Source organism: Lichenostomus cassidix, chromosome 5 (genome assembly GCF_008360975.1).
Source record: "Lichenostomus cassidix isolate B80296 chromosome 5, HeHo_3.0, whole genome shotgun sequence".
Classification (NCBI taxonomy): Eukaryota; Metazoa; Chordata; class Aves; order Passeriformes; family Meliphagidae; genus Lichenostomus; species Lichenostomus cassidix.
In genome coordinates, this window is record NC_139486.1 from 53,004,665 (window position 1) to 53,026,313 (window position 21,649).

The 21,649-nt window shown below is 39.7% G+C and overlaps 1 protein-coding gene across 3 annotated transcripts in view; it reads left to right on the plus strand.

Moving 5' to 3' along the window:
• The window catches only part of GALNT18 (polypeptide N-acetylgalactosaminyltransferase 18), a 225,186-nt gene that overhangs the window by 138,855 nt on the left and 64,682 nt on the right, over nucleotides 1-21,649 (plus strand). For all 3 annotated transcript variants that reach the window (XM_085063108.1, XM_085063107.1, XM_085063106.1), the window contains 3 exons: nucleotides 17,055-17,238; nucleotides 18,137-18,334; nucleotides 21,150-21,264. In XM_085063108.1, the coding sequence (XP_084919234.1) occupies nucleotides 17,055-17,238; nucleotides 18,137-18,334; nucleotides 21,150-21,264 (497 nt within the window). The remainder of the gene's footprint in view (nucleotides 1-17,054; nucleotides 17,239-18,136; nucleotides 18,335-21,149; nucleotides 21,265-21,649) is intronic.

Here is a 21,649-nt window from a genome sequence, read left to right on the forward strand (position 1 = left end):
GACTGAACACCGTGTCACCCTCATCATGCAGCCAGTTGTGTATACTGTAAGCCTGATTTAGTTGTGTGATTATGTTATTTTGTAAGCTCCCACATGGAAACAGGGAGGTATTCCTTGGCTAAGGTGCTACTCAGCACTTAGACACATAAAGGATCCTATCCTCCTTGATGCCATTACATTCAATGAAATTATTCCTATCATGTGGTACCAGAATTCATGAACAATGACTTCAATCTCTTGGCTTCCATAAACAGAGTGATAATTTATCACAGATTTGATGTACACATGAAAAAAAAGTAATAATACAGAGAACTGTAAGTACTGTGACAACTCTCTGGAATATTTATTAGACAAGTTACAAATTCCTGTCATCTTACTCCTTTTAAAATAATTGAGAATGTATGAAATAACCAAATTAATTTTTTCTGCAAGGCAAGTCTATGCAAATTACAAAACAGTTTCCTGAGATGGTAGATCAGTTTCATACTTAATCAGATGACTTTAATGAATTTTGATTTTTTTTTTAAAGGGCTGTAAAATACTTTTCCCTGAATCAGTTGTCCTTGGTGGGATTTGATTTTTCCTGGTTTAGCTTTTTTCCCTCCTTGTATTGAAATTGATAGCTTTATATCCTAACACCCTCCCTGTATTCCTCCTGCAATTTAGTATTTGACCTATTTTTTCTCAAAGTAGTTATTTGCTCTTTTTTTGGTTGTGTTCAAGTGATTTGGCAGTGAGCAAATTTGGACGGGTTTTCCATGTTCTGTACAAAAGCTGTTTTTTAAATGTTACTGATGACTGTGTAGGGTTTAGAGCCAGCTATCTGTCTTGCCAAATTGTTCAAGCTATCATCCCCCCACAGGCTGCTGGTGTGACTATTCAGTATTGCTCATGGGAAGATTCTCTTCCAGCTTGGCGATGGGAGATAGTGCTATCTGTCATCCCATTTCCCCCTTCCAAGGGGGATCCTGAAATACCAACTCCAAAAGCAAAGTTGCTACAGTGAATTTTCCATCATAAATATGTTAATATTTATGAATGTTTGAAGGGGCTTGTTACTCAGGAGTAGCTATTGGCCTTCAGATTTATGAGGAAAGAATGTTCCTGATGGTGGAATGTTGCAGAAAGAGTTTTAGGTCCTCCATGCTTTTTCTTTTAATGCCTTATGGTTTTTGTAGGTGCATAGTCTGAAGGAAGTTATTTTTGTAGTTTCAAATGCAAATATCTAGACTTAATCACTGCAGGTTTGGGCTATTGTGATTTTTAACTGTGCCAGACAACAGACTTAGATATACTGTTACTATATTTGTCTTTACAGTGTGCTTTATTTAATACATCCATAAAGAGCATGGGACAACATTTGCTGGGTAAATTTAAAAGGAGGTGAGGCAAACTTCTGTCAGGATTAGTTGGAACGTAGGTCTCTCTGTCTTGGGGCAAGAAGAAGGACCAGATGGTCTTTCAAAGCCTGTTCAGTGCTGCAGTCTTTGCAGGTATATTTGTCAAACTGTTTTTGGTCTTTTAACAGAAGAGCACTGAGGTGAACTTCATAAACACTCTCTTATTAGTCAGCATGTGGATTTTCAGGGCAGGGATTTCACATTCAAAGAAACCTCTTATAGTTTCTGACCCACCATGAAAATATTTCAGAGGCTGCTCTTCCTGTTGAAGGGAAGGTGACAGAGTTACAACCAGCAGTAGAAAGGTCTCTCTGTATTTGGTAGCTTTATTTTCATTCTACTCTAAATAATTTCTGACCTCAATATTTTGTGAAGCCTGAACAAATATGGAAACATTAGATCCTCTAAAAGCCCTTAACAGTCCTGTGAATGTTCCAGTGCCAATAGGCAGACCTAGAGATATCTTTGGTATCTCTCATGCTGTAATATTCAAAGTAGTGGGTAACCACGGACTGTGTCCACATTACAAACCTTTCTTGAGACGCACTTTTAAACAGAGATCACTGTATATGAAAGAAAAACAATCAGGCTCTGCAATCTGTTTGAATTATGTGTGGTGAATACATATAAAAAGGCTCACAGCTTGTTCTTTGCATAACAGCCTGTGGTGCATAGGATCACCAGATTCCTTGGCATTAATGCTTTCTCGTTTACCATCTGCAAACAAGTCATTGCAAAGCTCAATTTCTTTAGCAAACTGTTGCTGTTGGAAGGCTTGTGACACAGAACAGCTTCAGCTTGATTGGTGTTTATTAACTCGTGTCTATAGATTTAAAGGAGAAGTGTTTTATAATTTTACTTAGGCACTGATAAGCAGAGTTTCATAAACATTAGTGAAACAGATTAGTCCCATTATTTCACTGCTGGTGAGCCTGTTTGTTTAGCTGAATACTGTAGTGTTTAGTCTTGCAGATCTGTGAAAATCAGAAAGCTTCTACTCAATGACCTAAACAAGGCTTTAGGAGTCAAGCTTCAGACATCTGTTTCAAAAACTTTGACCTTACAATATTAGAAACATGTGCTTAGTTTCTTGGCAGGGTTTTATTTTATCTATGAAATTAAAAAAAAAGGTTATTAAAATCAGATTCTGGAAGATCATGACTGGGTGTTGCAAGCTCACAGAAGGGCCGAATCACACACATCCCAGTTCCTGTATTGCTCTCAGACCTTCTTCTCAATGTTGTAGTTTGTTCTATGTCTGCTTGTTTATTTTATCAGAAGATAGGTTTGCACCAAAAGAAATGAATGCATCCTCTCCAAGGCAGGTGTGAACTGTGTCACGGAGTGGCTGAGGTGAGAAGTGACCCCTGAAGATGTTCTAGTCCCACCCACCTGCTCCAACCTGGGACAGCTAGAACAAGCTGTCCAATACCATGTCCACTTAGGTTTCAAAATCCCCAACCTTGGTAATATCTTTGTTATACTAGTTAAAAATATTTAAGGTGACTGGAAATTTAAATTAGGCCAGAAATACAAGGTTAAAACTTTAAAAAATGTTGACTGCATTTTTGCATGCGAACATAATCACTTTTGATTTATGAGCCCAGCTGAGCCTCACTGACTATATTTGTTTAATTCAGATGCTGAATAGTTCTCACCAGAGCTGCTCTTGTCATCTTAATTCATAGAGTTATTTCTGATGGCCAGATGCTAAGGCGTTGTAAAAGTGCCTTTCCTTCAACAATTGAAAGGATTGAGCTTCAGAGCAACATTTCATAAGACTAAAACACTGTGGCTATTAAAATCCAGATTCAAAGGCAATGGTTAGTAGTATTTTAAGAATGCCACATTGGCATTGTACTGCACTTGCAAGACAGAGGTAATGAAGCAGCTCAGATGATTTTGTCCCAGGTAGCCCAGCCAAGCTGCTTCCAGAGGTGGAGGTGGCACATCTGCGTGTGCTCCATGTGCTGGGAGCTCCCAAGGCTCTGCCTGGGAAGCTGTGCTGCTCTATCCTCCCAGGTTGAGTCTTTACTTGCTGAGTGGCAAATCCCAGTTGTGTATGCTTGGTAGCACTAAGATCATGGATATTTTAGGCTTTCAGAGAAAGAGGTTTTCATGGTGGTGGGTCATGTACTAATGAAACACAAAGTGTTTATGAAGAGGAAGGAATGAGTGGATTTTAGTGAAGAGAATGACAGGATTTCAGTGAAGAGCCTTTAAGAGGTGTGCCCTGGTAGTCCTGCTGATTTTGTTCATTACAGTGCAAGTCAAACCAGCAGGATCAGTGAATTCCAAAATCAAAGTAGCAGATGTAGAAAAATAAGGCATTGTTGGATAAGGGTAGATGCTATGTGTGGATACAACTAAGAGGATGTAGAGATGTAGCTCATCCAGCTTCTCATAAATTTTACATACATTTAATCCCAGCTGGTTTCAGAGGGATTTGTGACTGCTAGTGCATATCAAATATCAGGTCTATTTCACATCATCAGGGAAGGATAGTCTGGATGAAAACAAAAGGATGGGGGAGATGAATTCCTCAGGGAATGGTCACATGGAAACAGTGGTGGCATGGTTTAGTACTGAAAGGGCACATATCCCTTTATTTGAGTTTTATCCAGGGATAATTTGTACCATGCTCCCTAATTAATGTCTTTAGATTGACTCCCTCTCTTTACTAAGATACGACTGATGTGCTCTTTGTTTATCTACCTGAAGGGATTAAACAAGGCATGTACAAGAAGAACAAATCTTTGTTAGGATTTGATACAAAAAACCTTTTCTGAAGCACGATTGCAGTACAGCAATTTTAATTAGTTTTCACAAATGCTTCCAATTAACACACAGTGTTTGCTTTTTAGCTACTGAGAAGATTCACTCACATAGCAAATAACAAAAAGGGACTCTTGACATAAGCTTTCATGTGCAGCTTAAGCAAAAAGACTAACTTCTTACCAACTAGGAGTTGGTATTCTTTGTGCTTTTCAGAAAGTTATTTGCTTTGCCTGTAGGTTTGGGGTTTTTTATTGTTCTTCTAGGTGGTAATAAAAAAAATAGAAAAAAAACCCTCACATGCCACATTTTTCAAAGAGATGTTAGGAAACCTACTGGCTGGCTCTCTGTGTTTTAATCACCCTGATTTGTCTGTGGTGAAAGACAGGAACATGGACTAGTCTCCAATTTGTAGTATTTGACCTGCGACCACTTTTTGTTTGCCTCTTCAGGCATTTTGTGTTCTTATGTTTATGGCATTTACTGGAGTTACTTGTTTTCCTGGTTTGACTTCCCTAATTGGAATTGCAGCATCTGATTCAGGTTCTTCACATTAGCAGCTATTGTAGCTCAGGTAGCAAACCCTCCCAGTTCCTTTGACAACAGCTTTGCAAGCAGCTCTTTTGAGGAATCTATATAATTCTCAGGTGGAAATGCTGTGCAGAATGCAAGTGGTCTCATTTGATTTTTTTGTTTATGTCAAACTCCTCTGTGGAAAGTGCTGGATTATCCACGTGGTACTGCTATGATACCAAAACGTTAGTGTTTAACATAATTTATTAAAATAACGTTAGTCTTGCTTCCATAAACAGAACCTTGCTTTAACCATACTTATATGTATGGATTACATATACAGAAGACATAAGGAAGAAATGAATTACTGTTTGTTTAGGCCACTGCACACTTTCACTGTCTGTAGGATTACTGTGTTTGCTATGTAGGGTACAATTTACACATTTTTAACAACAGGGCAGGTTTAGAAAGTGGGTTGGTGTGGGAGTCTTGGAGGTGGAAGCATCACACACCTCAAGAAAGTTCTTGCTATTGTTCTATGGAAAAAATGCTGCTCAGGATTTTTAAGGTTTGGATGTTAATTATAACTCTGAGTTTAGTACCTTTGGGAGCAACCTCCTCCTGTGACATAATAATAAGAATATAGCTGTATAAACCCTGTGAGGTTAACCAAGATGAATGCCATGCAGGAAAATGAGATCATTACCCAGTCCGAAGTTGTCTTCAGTGCAACATATTGCAGTATGCAGACAAGGTAGAAATTTAATGCTCATAGATGGAGAGAATTTAATAATGGAATTTCATTACAAATTTAGCTGTTCAGGAAGCGTTCCTTTGAAGATACTAAAAGGTTTAAATCTGAGAAGTCAAGGCAGCAACTATTCTGAAAAATGTGGATGTGCTGCAGATCAAATTGCAAATCATTGCAAATAAAAATCCAGTCCAAGGAAATTAGCCTGTATCTGTGCAAAATCATTATTCACAGTGAAAGGTCAAACTGGATATTGGAGGAATTGGATAGGAGGTTGTTTCAAGCCTTTGGATATCTATAATAAATGGAGTCTGGTAGATTCTCTGCAGTGCTACAGACTACAGCACGGCTGGCTAAATGAGATACAGGCAGTATTTAATGCTAACAGTCCTTCGTAGAGAAATGTCCTGGGAAAAAACCCTTAAAATTCCCAAGTAATATTTTATGTAAATGTCAGGATTCAGAAGTATAATGTGTATAAAAATAATAATGTCAGTAAAATATAAGCTGGGAGCTCTTATGGAAGTCATTTAAATTTGCTGCATTTATTGAGAAAATGAAGTTATTTGAAAAATGTGGTGGGGGAGGGCCTGGATACAAGAGCCCATGTGCATAGTTTTCCACATGAACAATCAGTTTCACACATCTTGAGTTGTCTTTAATGGGCAGTGACTGATGGGTCCCAAGAGTCTCTGCTTTGACCACACGTGTTCAAGCATTGCTTCAGAAGGTAAATTTTGAGGGGCTAAAATTAAGTGAAAAAAACCCATATAATGAGAAAGGAAACAAACTGAAATTATTGTTAATTCTGCCAAAACACAGATGTTGAAGAAACCTGGTGTAATATATCTAAATATTAGCAGGAGTCACTGTAATTCAACAATATTCTTCTTGACTCTTGTTAGCCTAATACTTAATGTAAGAAAAATTAAGTAAGAAGAATTTTGAATGTTTTTGTTACATTTTAGGTATTGTCTCCACCTGTGGAACTTTTCTTCAGTGGGATCTCCCAAGGTGTGAGGCATTTCAGTGCCCAGGTGGTGGTGTTGATTTGAGTCTATTTTCTGTGCCCCTTTGCCCTCAGCATCCCAGGAGCTCCGTGCTCGGCAGTGCTGGGTGTTGATGCATGCTGATCCAGAGAGAGGAACCTGGGGAGCACCAGGCAGCAGGTCAAGAGCTGCTGTGTGCTTCCTTGTGCTTTCTCAGCCAGCCCAACCAGCTCTGCTTTTGCTGGCAAGAAGAGAATTTGAACGGATTGTAGCCAATCCTGCTTCCCCTAGTGTGGGGCAGGTGCTGTCCTTCCCAGGAAATTCCAGCCACCTGCAGAGTAGAGCAGAAACCTGGGGCAGCCCAGTCGCCTGAGCCTCCAGCTGCTCACTTGGGTGTAAATCAGGAGCTGGTGGAATTCTGTCCTACTTGAGCACAGTGAAAATACACTTTTCCTGCTTATAATGTAAAAAAAATATTGACACTGCAGCCAGTTGCTTCTAGGGAGCAGGAAAGGCAAGGCTGGTGTGTGTTCTTGTGTGTGCATGTTTTATGCAGGCAGGGTTTCCACCCTGCTGGGAGGCATACTAATAGCCAGATTAACATACTTTAGTTTTAAAATAACATACTCCCAATTAAGCAGGATTTAACCAAATCTTTCCCAGACTGCAATAGGATGTTTGTAGCAATGTTGTCCCTTTGTTGTGAATCAAAAAGGTATGAAGAATTTCAGTTCAAGTTACTGCCTTGGTTATTTTTAATACTTAGCCTTTTTTTTTTTTTCTGAAAACGTAAGGATTGCTGCTCCTGTCCCTCACATGTTTTTGATGCAAAAAGGCAGGGCGTGAGCAGCAGTTGTAATATAATAATTAACTCCCAGACCTTTCTTTAAAAATAATGGATTTACTGTGATTAGGTGCCTAAAGAGAAATTTTCTATAATAACTGGTGAACCGCTTGGACTAGTTTGTTGCATGCTGGTATATTTAATCTAAAGACACAAATTCTGTGGTATTGTGTTCTCTTAAGACTTGCAGTTCAGGATTTTTAGGAAGCAGTGGATGATACAGTAGTATAATAAGCAGTTTTCTTGGAGATCAGATGTGCTGGATTTAGAGATTTTCCACTCCTACCAAATGGCACGGTCCCAGCACTGTGTTATTCCTAAGGAGTAAGCAAATATGCTGGGAAAGAAGCAAGCCAGAATTTGTTGCTTTAATTTGAAAATGTTCATAGTCGATTCTTCCAAAAATCCACTTTCTATCTTTAGATGGAAACAAATCCTCTGGCTCTTGTGGTATTCAAACCAAATAATTTCTGATTTGAATGGGAGCTTTACAGGCATAAAAACCATTTGGATTTTGTCCATACTTTCGGAAGTTTCAAAAATGAGCAGTTGTAACTTCCAAGTTCTTCAAAATGATGTGAATTAAAAGCCATGGCTTATACAGAGCAGTAGCTGCCTCCCAAGTTGTCCCAAATGAACTTGGCAGTGTCACTGAGGTGACACTCCTCGAAGGGTTGTTGTGGAAGAGCCCTCTGAAGGGATCTCTACTTGCTTGGTAGGTGATGGGGTAGGTCCTACTCCTTCTCTTTATGCCAGGTGAGCAGGATTTGATGGCTGTGCAAGGTAATAAATTGTGTTTGGCAGAACCTTTCAAGACCATATGATAAAATAAGAGGGCATGTGAGAGCTGAGTTTCACAAGGAGTGATTATAACTTGCACTTCCAGTGATACCATGTGTGATGTTGCATTCAGGCCTCAGATATATAATAGCGTTTTCTGAAAAGTCCTCATCAACTTAGTGATTGCACTATTTCACATGTAAAATTTTTACCTGCAAGGAGTATTACCTGATCTACTCTATTTGTAGTGCCAGAGATGTGTTAGCCATTAGAATAACAAACAAAAATTGCTCATACTGGGATTATTTGCTTTTATTTTTATTCTTAGAAACATTTTGGGTGACTGTAGCTCTGCTGATATAAAAAGAAGTCCTTTTTGTGAACTAATCCCATCTGCTGAAAAGAGCCCTCCTTCCCAGGCAGGTTGTATTTCTCCCTGGTGGATTGGGTGCTGTGTTGCTATTGCTGTGTGAATTGCATTCTTCTGGAAGTAGTCTTTGAAAGGAGAAGATAATAGCAGGTCACACACAACATGGTCACAGGGAGCCAAGAAATCAATCCTTCTGGCTTTGGAATATGGACAGAACATTTTGCATCTGATGTGTAGGAATTGTCTGGTACAGTAAGAGTGATTCAATCAAAATTAAAAGTTACCAAATGTAACCCTACATTTGGGCAAGGTTAAAGAAAAAGAAAAAGGCACCAGGAGATAGCATTATTGCTGTCCTGACCCTTGAGGATGCTTTCATGGTACCATCAGGTTTGTGCACGATAGCTACTGGCTTGCTCTCAGGGAAATGATTCCATGCAACGAATATAAAGTTAGATTATAATTTCTGATTTCAAGTAAGATTTTAATAAAAATCAACCTGGCATGCAAGGCTAAGTCCTATTTATTAAAATGAAAACCTGTCTTTTAATGCTCTCTGTCATTCTTTTAAATAACTATTTAACAGCAAATATTGCTTCATATTGTTTACTTGGACCTCCTTCGAGTCAAGGATTGGATTGCAGAGGTCCCCTTCCAACAAGTATTCTGTGATTGCTTTCTGTTTCCTCTTCCTTTTATAGTCTTGTTCCCAGCTGTTGGAGACAGGTTTGATCCAGAGAGGAATATTAGCAGCTCTGTTTCATACAGTTCTGAGTATTTGCATATTCCATTTTTAATGCAACTTATGTGACTAATTTCCTCAGAATCCACTCCAGAAATAAAGTAGTTACACTTGGACTATTGTGGTTTAATTGGCAGGGTTTTTTTCCTTATGAATCTGTTATCATAACAAGAATTGCCACACTGTTTCTTGGAGTCATGATTATTTATCAAGTTTACAGTACAGTGAGCAGCTTGCTGCATCTTATGGTTATGAAAGTACAGAGATTTCTAATGTGCTCTTTAGATTGTATTTTTCTTGATTTATACAATCTGATCTGGCTCTGTTCAGGCATTTAGTTTCTTTTCTGAATAGTGATTTTTCTCTTCCACGCACATCCAAGAAATAGATTAGAATTAAATGCTGTCTATTGAAAAAAAAAAGTGCCACTTGTATTACTGGAAACAGCTGAGACTAGAGTACATCTCTCAAGCACTTCTTTTAACATTTAAAGGTCATTTTGCAGCTGAATCCAGGAACACCAAGGAATGAAATGATGAACTCATAATTTTGGCCGAGGTTGTTCCAGCAGTGTATTATATCACTGTGTCAGCTCTAATGCAGGCTCTTGGTGCTTGTGTGCCTCTCACTTTATGGTCCCTTTCTAAAACTATTGTACCCAAATAAAGAGCAGTGGTTCTTGCATCAGATGTGATATGAGTAGCTGATTTCAGCAATAGTGCTTATTGCTGCCCTCATTGTTGTGATCACATTATTGTAGCCATGATCCACCCAGTAAAAGCCCCTAAATGGGAATCAGTCATTCACTGAAAGCTAGAGTGGGATAGTGTTCCTGCTGAGAGTAATTCAAGCACCCAGCAATCTGTACATTGAGTGAAACCATTAGGATTATCCAATTAGCTCTGTGTTTAAAGACACTTTGAAATTTATGCACCTTTCTAGGATTCTAGGTATTGCCCTGAAGAGATAAGGTGGCAGCCTCTGTCCCTGTGGTGTCTGTGTGGCTGCTGGCAGTGCTTGCACAGTCCCCATTCCTTGCTTACCTGGGTTTGCATGTTCCACATGTGCACACCTGACTGGCAATCTAAGAAAAGACATTTTGTGCTTTTTTTACTAGTCCTGGCTTGCCTCTTAAAGAGCTGGAATGTTCACCTGAGAGCAAATTTGTTTTCTTCTCTAAATGTTAACAGTTCCCTTCAGTCAGCTCTGCTCTGTACTCAGAGAAAAGCCTGTGAGTCTCCTGTTGTTGGTGGGATGGAAGGGCAGTGTTCAGTTCTTTTGGTGCAATGCGTTTCTGTTGACATGAGCAAGATCCCAAATATCAGCTGCCTCTTAATCCTGACACAGGGGTGTGGAAGAGCTCTTGAATCTGCACAGAGTTCTCGGGGCTCCAAATGCAGAATTACAGCCTTATGGAAATCATGCTGTCATAATGTGCAGCCCTGGGATTTGGGAGATCCAGATTCTGTTCCTCCCTTTCTGCAACTTCTGGTGGGACCTTGCAGATTCATCTGGCATCTCAATTTATGTCTGTCTTGAAAAGCATTGGGAGACTGCTGCTAGAATGTGGGCTCCGTGATACTTGTGATAGGACACACCTTACAGGAATTGAGTGCTGTCTTCAAACAATAATAGATAATAGAAGGGAAATAAAAGGGATTTACAGCCCTTATAATAAAGACATTACCCCAAAAGATTAGTAATAACAAAAAATAACAGCTGTAATATTTCTTTCTTCTGTATCCCCCTCCTCCGTAACACAGTGTTCACCTGTCAGAGTTTCCAAAAGATAATTTTCACAGTTCTTTCCATACTTCTGGGACCTATTAAGACACAGCAATATTTCTAGGTAAGACTTAATGATCTACAGAGCGGTATACCTTTTTTATAGGTAGGATTGGAACTATACATCATTTAGAAAAAATGCAAAGTGAACCCAAGTAGTGAATGTGTCTGCTAGGTGGCTCAAGGAAGAGTTGCTGGTACAGATTTCTTCTGCAAAGCCTGTTTTTTGTTGGAAGCTGTTTAATTGCAGTTTTGACGTGGATTTATTTGCTGAATGTGGTCCTTTTGCTGTCAGATTCCTGAGACTTTACAAGAAGATTCAGTGAAATGCCCACCTGAGCTCTTTCTGGACATAGGGAAGATGTTTGTGGAGGAGCTGGAAATGGATCAAAGCAGCCCCTATCAAACCCCTTGAAAACTTCCCATTGCTCTGTCCTACATTTTCCTGGGCAGTTGAGAGTGTGTGTGTGAAGGGGTTGAGAGGGGAAATGCATTTTTTCTCTACCTTTTTTGTAGCAGAAGGGTGCTGTTCACGTGCTAGAGTAGAGAAACCCTTGGCTTGTAGTCCAAGATGTGAGCTGGAATGGATTGTTGTAGGCAATTTATCTTAATAGACCTGAGGAGGTCTGACAGCAACTGGGACTTTGGCTTGCTGAATGCAAAGGTTGTGACTGTAAAAGTTCATTACACTCTCTGTCTTTACATGTGGATAGCCTGAACTTCTGAGATTAGTCTATGCATCTCTGTCAACAGTACAAGTTAGGTATGGGAGTGGAGGAGAAAGACTACACTGCTTTTTTGTTTTTGAGGTCTGTCCAGATCAATTCCTTGCATCACGTTGGTAATTTCCCCTGGGTGGTTTATCTATTACCTGATAACACGGAGTTATTAAATACGTGTGCACGGCAGGCCCTCCTTATCTGCTTGGGCATTGTTACCCTCTGTTGCAGACATTCTCTATACACATGTGCATTACAAATGACATGCCTCTATCTGGTTATAAATATTTTCCATTTGGAATTATCTGCTTCTGCTACAGAGATGAGAGGTGATCACTTGAGCATGAAAGATAAGGGACCAGAGGTAAGAAAAATAAAAATGATGAAGCACTGAGCTGCATACAAAATAAGTGACATAATCCAAACATCCTATTAGATCAAGTGCAGCAAAACAGGTTCTCTTACATGCCTAGCTGCTGCCATGAATTCAAGTTATTACATGAATTCAGGTTGGTTGCCTACAGGGGTATTGAGGGGGAAGAGAGGAGGGATTTTGCAGCAAACCTATTATAACAGGCTTTCTTTATTTGATAGAAAGTAAGTTAGCCTTCTTAATACATGTTAAAATTATTGAAGTTGGAAAAGCAGCTCTTTATGTTCCTAAGACTTAAAGCCAAAAATAATTAGGTAAAGAAGATAGAAAAATCTTGGTTTAAAATTAATTGGCTTGTGCGAATTCTGTCTTTTTGCCAATTTGCTGGTCTCTCATGCAGAAGCAAGATGTACCTGATGAGACAGATGTTCCCAGTGTGGCAGCAGCCCTTGTGGTGAAATGGCTTGTTGAGCTGTGCCAGGTGGCTGTTTTGCCTTCCTGCAGGGCAGTGGATCCCGTTCTGACCTGCTGCACAGGGAATTCAGGAAGGCTCTGGGATCCTTGCCAGAAGCAAGCTGACCAGTAGTCTCTTGGCTCCAAATCCAGGCATTTGCTCCTGCTGTATTCTTGCAGGTGCTGTAATGATTTGCCTTTTAATGTGTCCTTTATGATCCAACAAAATATCCAACACTTTTCTTTACCTGGGGACCAGAGTGTGCCTTCTATGCAGCTCAGTGAACACACAGAGAGAAAATAATGAATTGGCAGGATTTTATCCCTTTCATATAATGTGTCAATCCACAGTTTCTGGCACAGGGAGGCCAATTGCTAAGTTAAGCCCCATTCTGTATTGAAAAGTAATTCTTTCCCTTTGCAGTAAAAAGCCATGCTTGTGCCAGGAGCAAAGGTAAAGAGGGACATGGTAATTCCTGGGCCTTTGACACGGAAGTAAATATTTCCCTAAAGGTAAAAGCACAAGGTTTGCAGACATGGCAGTAACATGCAGCATGCATTGCTGGGCCAAAGTCAGCAGGGGCTCTTAGGCTTTAGAAAATGCAGAGTGTTATTTTATTTATATATTTGTTATTTTAGCTCTGTTAACAAACTCACGGCTAAGAAAAAGGTCAGTAAAATGTATCTGTCTCAGCCAAGCATAGTGTGGGCTTCAAAAATATGATTGTTCCGAGATGCGAGCTCGTTTAAGCACTCAGAGTGGGAGTATATTAAAGCATGAAAGTTACTGAAAATGAGCCTTAATTGGCTGCTCTTTAAGCTCCTTCTCCATGATTGTGAGACAGTAATTTCTTATTTATGACAATGCTGTTTGTATCAATTACTTTGACATTTGAAGTCTAGGGATAGGCCCACAGCTGCTGTAGGGCACTGGTGTAAGGGGCTAAGGCATCACTGAGCATTGAGCCTGGTCACTTCCCAATTTAGGGAGGACAGGGGCTTGCAAAAGATTGGCCACTTCATGCCACTGGATGAAGAGCATGATCTGGAGAAGGCTTTGCTTTTGAGAAAGTGGGATGGCTGATACCTTCTGACTCCTCATGCTCCTTGCTTCATCCTGTCCAGCTTCTGCCCCTTCCTAAGAAGGCAAAGTTGTATGAATTCTTTAGCACTTTGCTTTGTCATACTGAGTAGGGGAACTTGACAAACAAAATCTTTGTCAATTTGTTAAAAACAAACAAACAACCTCTTAGAACTGTTTGAACTTAATTATGTTAATATTAAACATAATTATGGCGCGCTAATTATGTTTTCTACATTTGTGAGGAGAGCTGTGTTGTGCTCTCCAGACATCTGTACCATATAGAGACAGGTGGTAGAGTGCAACATTTCCAAGTGCCATTTTCCCATTCCGTATATGGCTGCTCTTTCGTTCCAATTTCAGATCCTCATTCAGCTTAGTCAAATTGAGTCCTTATTTGAGAGATTCTGCACTGAAAGGCAAATGCATCCATCTTTATAAGACTGTTTGTTTCCATAATTAGACCCTGAATCAACAGTGTATTGAAGATGACACATTTGCTTATTCCCTGTCTTCTCCCTATGGTGGCATAAAGCAAGTGAAGCACAATAATTAATGAAAAAGACTGTTTATTATTCAGGCAACATATCTTGACGTGGAAAAAAAGAACATGGGTTAAAATTATATTGCTGAAGACCATCAGTGTCATAGTGAAGTGTATGAATAGTTCTGGGGGGAGAGTCCCATCATTCATGCCAGTTGGGCTGGGTGCTCTAAAACTGTCAAATACAATTGAACTCAGATTTCTCATGTAAAACTCAGGAAGACGTGGAATGCATGGGGAAAAAGACTGACTCAACTATTTTGCTAGGGCATCTTTAAAGTTCTTTCCAAAATTGTGACTTTTTAAGCTTCATTTACAAGTCTTCTCTGTCCTATGGATGAGTGAAAATGATACTTTTTTTCACAGTCTTATCTTTTCTTCTGGGAGAATCTGCCCAGTAGGATTTTGTAAGACAAAGGGTGAACATAATGCTCTGCTCAGCACTCTGCCTTTGCAAAGTAAAGCTGATCTGTTTTAAATAACAAAGGCCAGAAAGTGCCTGACTGCAAAATACTGCTCTGTCTCCTGTGGACATGATGCAGAGTAAGTCGCTGCTTGTAAGCCAGTTTTGAAGATTAGGTAAAAAGCAGCAGTTTGCTCCACCTCCTTAGGTGATCCTGAAGTCCTGGGGATGGTGGCTCCATACTCACTGACCACAGGGAAACCTCCAAAGTTCCTCTGAGACACTCTCAGACCATTCACTTCATTTGCAAAGAGCTGCAGTGTAACCCAAAAACCAGAAGTGTGCACTGCCTAGTAAATGCCACAGCTCTAATGTGCAGCTGAAGTCATGCTGGTGGCAAGCCAAGGTTTGGGTTCTGTTCCATTTCCATCTCTTTCCATACTACACCTAATTATGAAATAGATGCTGTGTTTTCTCAAGCTTCTAAAGTCAGTCCACATTAGGAAAAGGATAAGATGGGAGCAAGAATAGCCCAATTACTGAAATGGAGTGATTGAGAGAACAATGACTCTATCAAGGCTACTGATTTTCAAGTCCTTGATTAGAGCCTGCTTTCCTTTCACACGTTTTATCCTCAGTGGTGATGCTGCATTGTTGTGGCAAATAAAGCTTCCTGGCATTGCAAAGCTGTGAGCAGCCACTTACACCAACAATAAAGCTTTGATCTTCGTCTTTTGGTATTCACCCTCCACAGTGTTGCATTTTGGGAATAGAGAATGGGTTTGTACTATTTTTAGGTGCAAAGAATTGCAGTAACATAAATGTCTTCTTTTCAATTTAACGTGCTGCTAGCTAGTGGTTGGTTTGATAGTTCTGTGCTGCTACAAATCTCTGTGTGTTAGGGGATGAGCAATAAGAACATGTGGTTTGGCACAAGCATGATAGAAATTATTGTGAGGTTTTTTTAATTTTACTTTATAAAGGAGTATAAAGTTGATCAATATTGATCAATAAGCAGCAAGTCTAATACAAAATGCAATAGTGCTCTATGCTATGTATGCAAGTGGCTCATATTGTTTATTCCAGGTGATGCAGTCACAGACAAACAAATTGAATGGATATTGGCAATGTAATGTCGAAAATTCTGGGACTGTATCCTGTCAATTCCTAAAATAATGCTGTAGTTTAAATGCTGTGATGGATATGATCAGCAGACTATTTCTTTTTAATTCTGTTTTTATGAAAACCTGTAAGTATCAGCACTTTTCTGTGGTGTTCTCACTTCATGCAGAGTTCATTGACACAAAGGTGTGTGGCATGAACAGACCTGCAGCCCCTGAGGAAGCACTGCACAGGCACCACACCTGGTGCCTATCCAAGAGCCTTTGCAAACAGGGATGAATTCAAGGAATCTTTGTACTTGACCAGCTCTGTTCCTCTTTATCAGCTCAAGAGAGGGCAGACCCACCCCCCTTCCAAGGATGAACATTTAATGTGGCTCATAAAGTGTGCTTGCTTTTAATTTTCTGTGGCATTCACCTCTCTAGTGTGCCTGTTGTCCAGATGTGTTTGAGGGGACCAGTTCCCAGAGTGGAAGGCTGATGGTTTGAGAAACTACCTGGGCTCAATGCAGGACACCCAAAAATCTCATGAGAATGGGTCTGAGGGCATTGTCCAAACACTTCTTGAACTCAGGCTTGGTGCTGTGACCACTTCCCTGGGGAGCATATTTCCCCAGAGAAGTTAAGTGGCTTGCAAAGACATTCCTGGATTTGTGGAGAGATTCAGAATAAAGGGAACTTAATGTTCTAAAGGGAATTCTGAGTGTTATCATAATGTAAATAGAACATAGGTATGCTAATAAAGAACAGTAGTGAGCAGTACTTTCAGCTAATAATGACAGTGAACAAAATATTTCAATTCTACATACTGTATTTTCTCATGTAGTGGTCTTTAAACCAGGGATATAATAGCTGTTGATCTCAGTTATTATATTTTAATTAGAAATAATTCTTCTCCAGAGCTTTTCCTGGCTGTTGTTCTCCTAAGAGCAAAAGTCATTAAACCTTTTAGTTGAGACAGAAAACAGTTGTTGAAGCTGAGAGAGAAAAATGGAAAGAGGAAAAATAATTGATTTTATGCTTACTTCTCTTTTTTTGTTGAAATATTGGTAGGGAAGGTTCATGGACAATATCTGGGCATACTTTTTTTCTGGAAACATAGGGTAGTTGTCTTGTTTGTTGTCACAGTATCATAATATGCTCTTATGTAGCTATGACACTTTATTTTGTGTGCATGTTAAACAATGCCTGGATTCTGATGTCAGTCACGTAGGCTGAATAGTTACATCTGAAATTGTTTTTATTGCTATGTAATTCATGGTCCTTCTCCTTTTTGTTCACCTCCTTCTAGACTGACTATTTGAGAATTCTTAGCAGCTGTGTGAAGACTGCTCCTGTTTTACTGGAAGAACAGATTTTTGCATCTTGTCGAGCTTACACTTCTTTACACCTAATTCTTTCCCTTCTGCAGAGGAACTCAAGGAGAAGCTGCAGAAGTATGTTGATGAAGTGAATGCCCACAAGCCTGGTTTCATCAAGGTGGTGAGGCACAGCAAGCAGGAGGGTCTGATCCGATCTCGGGTTAGCGGGTGGAGAGCAGCCACAGCTCCGGTCGTCGCTCTCTTTGATGCCCATGTGGAATTCAATGTGGGATGGTATGTGCCTCCTTTTTGTCTGACCCAGGGACCTTTCCCAAACTCTGGTGGGAGATTACTGACTGGCATTTCTCTTGCAGGTAGAGGGTGAGTTAGCATTCTGAGCCCTTTGAAGGAGATTCTGACATAATCACAGACACAGGCATGAAAAATGTGTTTGTGCTGTGTAAAAAGGTCTAGATCCATTTGTATGGTTTGAGTTATCTGCTGATCTAATTGCAGTGTGTTTAAATCACATTGGAAAACTGCAGGTTAAAAACCTCCTCCGGTAGTGTAGCCCTTTGCCCATGAGGGCAAATGTATCTCCTTTTCATTAAAAATAACATGTTTCTTGGATGCTCTGCAGTGTAAACAAAGAGGTGTTATTTTGACCACTCTGCAAAAGTAAACCTAACTGAAATAATGTACTTTAACTTGCTCAGTCTGGATTTAATATCTCTGTTGCTTCTTAAGTAAAAATGATGGTAAAAAGGCAGGAATTTCTTTCCTTAGGATAGATCTATTATTAACTCTGATCTTGATGTCCTTGATAAAGCTGAGAGCCTGAAGTTATCGTTACTTGGTAGCAAGAGTATAAATGTTCTGTGATATGCAGATACTCATTTCTTCCATCCACCAGCTAAAATCAAGGTTAATAATAAGGCAGCCTAGAGAAAATATTGCACTGTTATTTTGGGGCAAAATCCTGCACTGTCAAAACTCCATCTCAGAGCAGAGAAAGCTCTGAATGATTAACAGCTCTAGACTTTGCTCCTTCTGAAAAATACAGCATATGCTGCTGTTTATTTGATGAGTGGACTAAATAATCTTTAAAGGACCTTTCCAACTCAAACTGTTCTATGATTTACATCAGTGCTATGCTTTTATTGATGTAATCTTAACACTTTTTTTTTTTAAGGGCTGAACCAGTGCTCACCAGGATAAAAGAAAACAGAAAAAGAGTAATTTCTCCATCATTCGATAACATTAAGTATGACAATTTTGAAATAGAGGAGTATCCCCTGTCAGCCCAGGGGTTTGACTGGGAGCTGTGGTGCCGATATCTGAACCCTCCTAAGTCCTGGTGGAAACTGGAGAACACAACTGCTCCAATAAGGTAACTGTGGCCTAGGTTAGAGTGTCACTGGCAATGCACTCCTTGGTGTGACAGGGGTGAGTGAGCTATGTAATAGGTTGTATTGACTGCAAAGTAAAAATAGTTACATGTCCTTGAACTGTCCTCTTCAGCTTTTGTCCTTGACCCCTACACAGTCATCAGGAAAACTCTTGTTTTTAGTAGTTTTTTAAAAAGTTTTTAGAGGAAACTCTTGTTTTCAGTAGATCTTTTTAAATAGGTTTCCTGCCAAAGTGGAATGCTGGAAAGGAATGCTCAGCAGCACTGCTTACTGCAAATGTCTTGTCTGTGATTTAGTGCTAAGGGGCCAGGAGTGGAATTCTCTTTGCAGATACATTACATAAACAGAGCTGATGTGACAGCTGTGTTCCTTACAATGCTGTCACATAGCTTTACAGCTGTGTCCTAGGAGTTAATGTTTGTTCACTGACATTGTGAGCAAAGGCTGCATTGGATCCTTGCTTTGGGACAAGCTGGGTCTGTACTTTCTTATCATGTCTAGAGTGTTGTTAGGCTAGTACAGAACAATACCTTGTCTCAGGGAGGGGAGTAGTTGCCTGTGAACCCACTCAGCAGCTCTGCTGAGATTGCAGACCTTCCTTGTTGAGATGCATTCATTCCAAAGAGGTCACTGGTACCTGTGCTCTAGCTCCCTGCAGAAAGTGTGAACCCTGTTTTCACCAGGTGGAAAGCAGAACCTCAAACAGCAGTGGCAGCTATTTTTCATCCCATTGCTCTGTCTTTAGAGTCAGGCACTTTTCTCAGGATCTGTCAGCTTAGCACATCCTGAACTGCACTGACCCATGATCAGGACCTAGAATTGGAAAGCAGAAGATAAAAATTACCAGGTTTGCCACAGACATATGTAAAAAGGGGTGATAATTTCCACATCATTCGAAATGGTAATTGCTGGTAATGAACTCTATTAATGCTATAAAAACATTGCTGTGAAGACAGTTGAGAGAGTTGGGGCTGTTCAGCCTGGAGGTGAGGAGGCTCCAGGGAGATTTGTAGCATCTTCCAGTACCTAAAGGGTGCTACCAGGAGAGCTGGTGAGGGGCAAAAGTAGGTAGTGATAGAACAAGTGGGAATGGCTTTAAACTGGCAGAGCACAGGGTTAGATCTGATTTTAAGAAGAAATTCTTTACTGTGAGGTTGGTGAGGCACTAGCACAGGTTGTCCAAAGTAGTTGTGGCTGTCCCATCACTGGAAGTGTTCAAGGCCAGGCTGGATGGGGCTCTGAGCAGCCTGATCTATATGAAGATATACCTACCCATGGCTGGAGTTTGGAACTAAATAATCTTTAAGGTCCATTCCAGTCCAAGGCATTCTATGATCCTGTGATTAACTATATAGATTAATTATTATGGCGACTTTTAAAATTAAAAGTATTTAAACAGAATAAAGAGCAAATCTACTTTTCCATTTTGCCCCCAAACTCTGTTCTATATGAGGACTGGGGAGTGAATGTCCTTTATAAATAGTGGATGCTCAGGTTTGTTCCCTGGCCTTTTCCCTTGCACATTTTCTAATTTAGTGCAATATGCTGAGTGTGTGTTGGATAATTAAAACAAACAAACCAACAAACAAAGCCATGTGCATTGATTGATGATCTCTATCATGCCTCCATTATGCTTCTAGAATTATAGCAAAGGGAAGCAGGTACTCTGAGAAATGCGTTAGAAACAAAAGCAAAAATACCTTATCATAATAGAAGCATAACTTTTGTATTGATGCTGTTATTTTCTCCATTAATAAGTACATCAGAAACAGAATTTCATTGTTACAAAGTGGGCACTGTAGCACTTAAAGGCACAAATATATAGATTTCTGTAGAATTGTACGATCTGTGATTAAGACATCCTATAATGTTTGAAAGCAGATGTCTGCACTTACTGTAGCTTGAGTGTCCTCAATAAAAGCAGGATGATTTGCCCCATACTGCTAATTAATATCCTGTTATTACCATAGTGCCTGATACCAGCATAATAATCAGAAAAGACATTTTTATTTTATTTCTTGCCATTGTGGATTATAAGGTAGGAGAGAAATGAAAAGGCTAAATGACTCTGTATTCTTCTCCACTGCATCTCATAAAGGTAAAATTGTACCCTCTGTGGCTGAGCTCTTACCTTATTAAAATGGGCTCAGTATAGTAAAAATTGCTTGGTTCAGACCATGACATGAATAGAGCTTGCTGATCCAGTAAAGATATGGGATGTGTTTAAATTTGGCTCAGGACAATGGACTAATGCTACACCATGCTGGTAAGGGCAGACTTTTCTTGATTCTGTATTAAAAAAACCTTATCTGGATGGTCCTATTCAAGAAATAATCTCTTTTTTTACATAATGATACAAACACAAGTTTTTTTAGCTCTAGCTGAATCTGGGTTCTGCCTAAACACACAGAACTGTGCATCAGCAGGTATCCTTTGCAATTACCACAGACAAGAGACTTGAGGACTTAGCAAGGACAGAGACCACACTGTCTGGTGCCTCAGAAACAAAACTGGGGCTCCTGGATCTCACACTCTTAGCACTGAAATCCTACCTGCTCTGGTGAATATGTATGTCCAATAATTTTGACTCTATTTTCCTTCAATGGTGTGTATTTCACTTCGGAATTAAGAATATTAGAAGGCAAGGCTAAATAAATCTGTTTGAGAAATACATCCTTAAGAATCTGTTTTGCTGCACCATTTTACCCAGTAATTACAAGTATAATCCATGTCTGAATAATAAAATTCTTCATAGTCTATCTGCTAATTTTGGTTGCTGCTGGTTTATCCTTCCAGAAGTCCTGCATTGATTGGATGCTTCATAGTGGATAGAGAATACTTCCAAGAGATTGGATTACTGGATGAAGGCATGGAAGTGTATGGAGGAGAGAATGTGGAGCTCGGAATCAGGGTAAGGAAAATAATTAGCCAATACTGGTGGCTTACATTTAAAATACAGCTTGAGTCTTATTGCAGGGGGAAAAAGCAGTCGAAAACAAATGGGTGATGGCATGAAAAGGAGATCCACAGCTCTACAGAGATGCAAATTTAGTATTTGAGGAGAGATGGGGGAGAAAAAGAGTAAAAGCTCTCTTTAAAGAACAATCTGGGACAAGGATAAGAAGTATAGAATTTAGTATTGTTCTTTCATTCAAGTAGCAACGCCAGAATTTTGCAGACTTGATACCCAAGAGTCTCTGCTTACTCATGATCCCAGACTCAGTAAGGACACCTTCTCACTGGTGTGATGGAAAAGCCCTTCTAGATGACTTGGTTTATTTAAATTAGGAAAATCA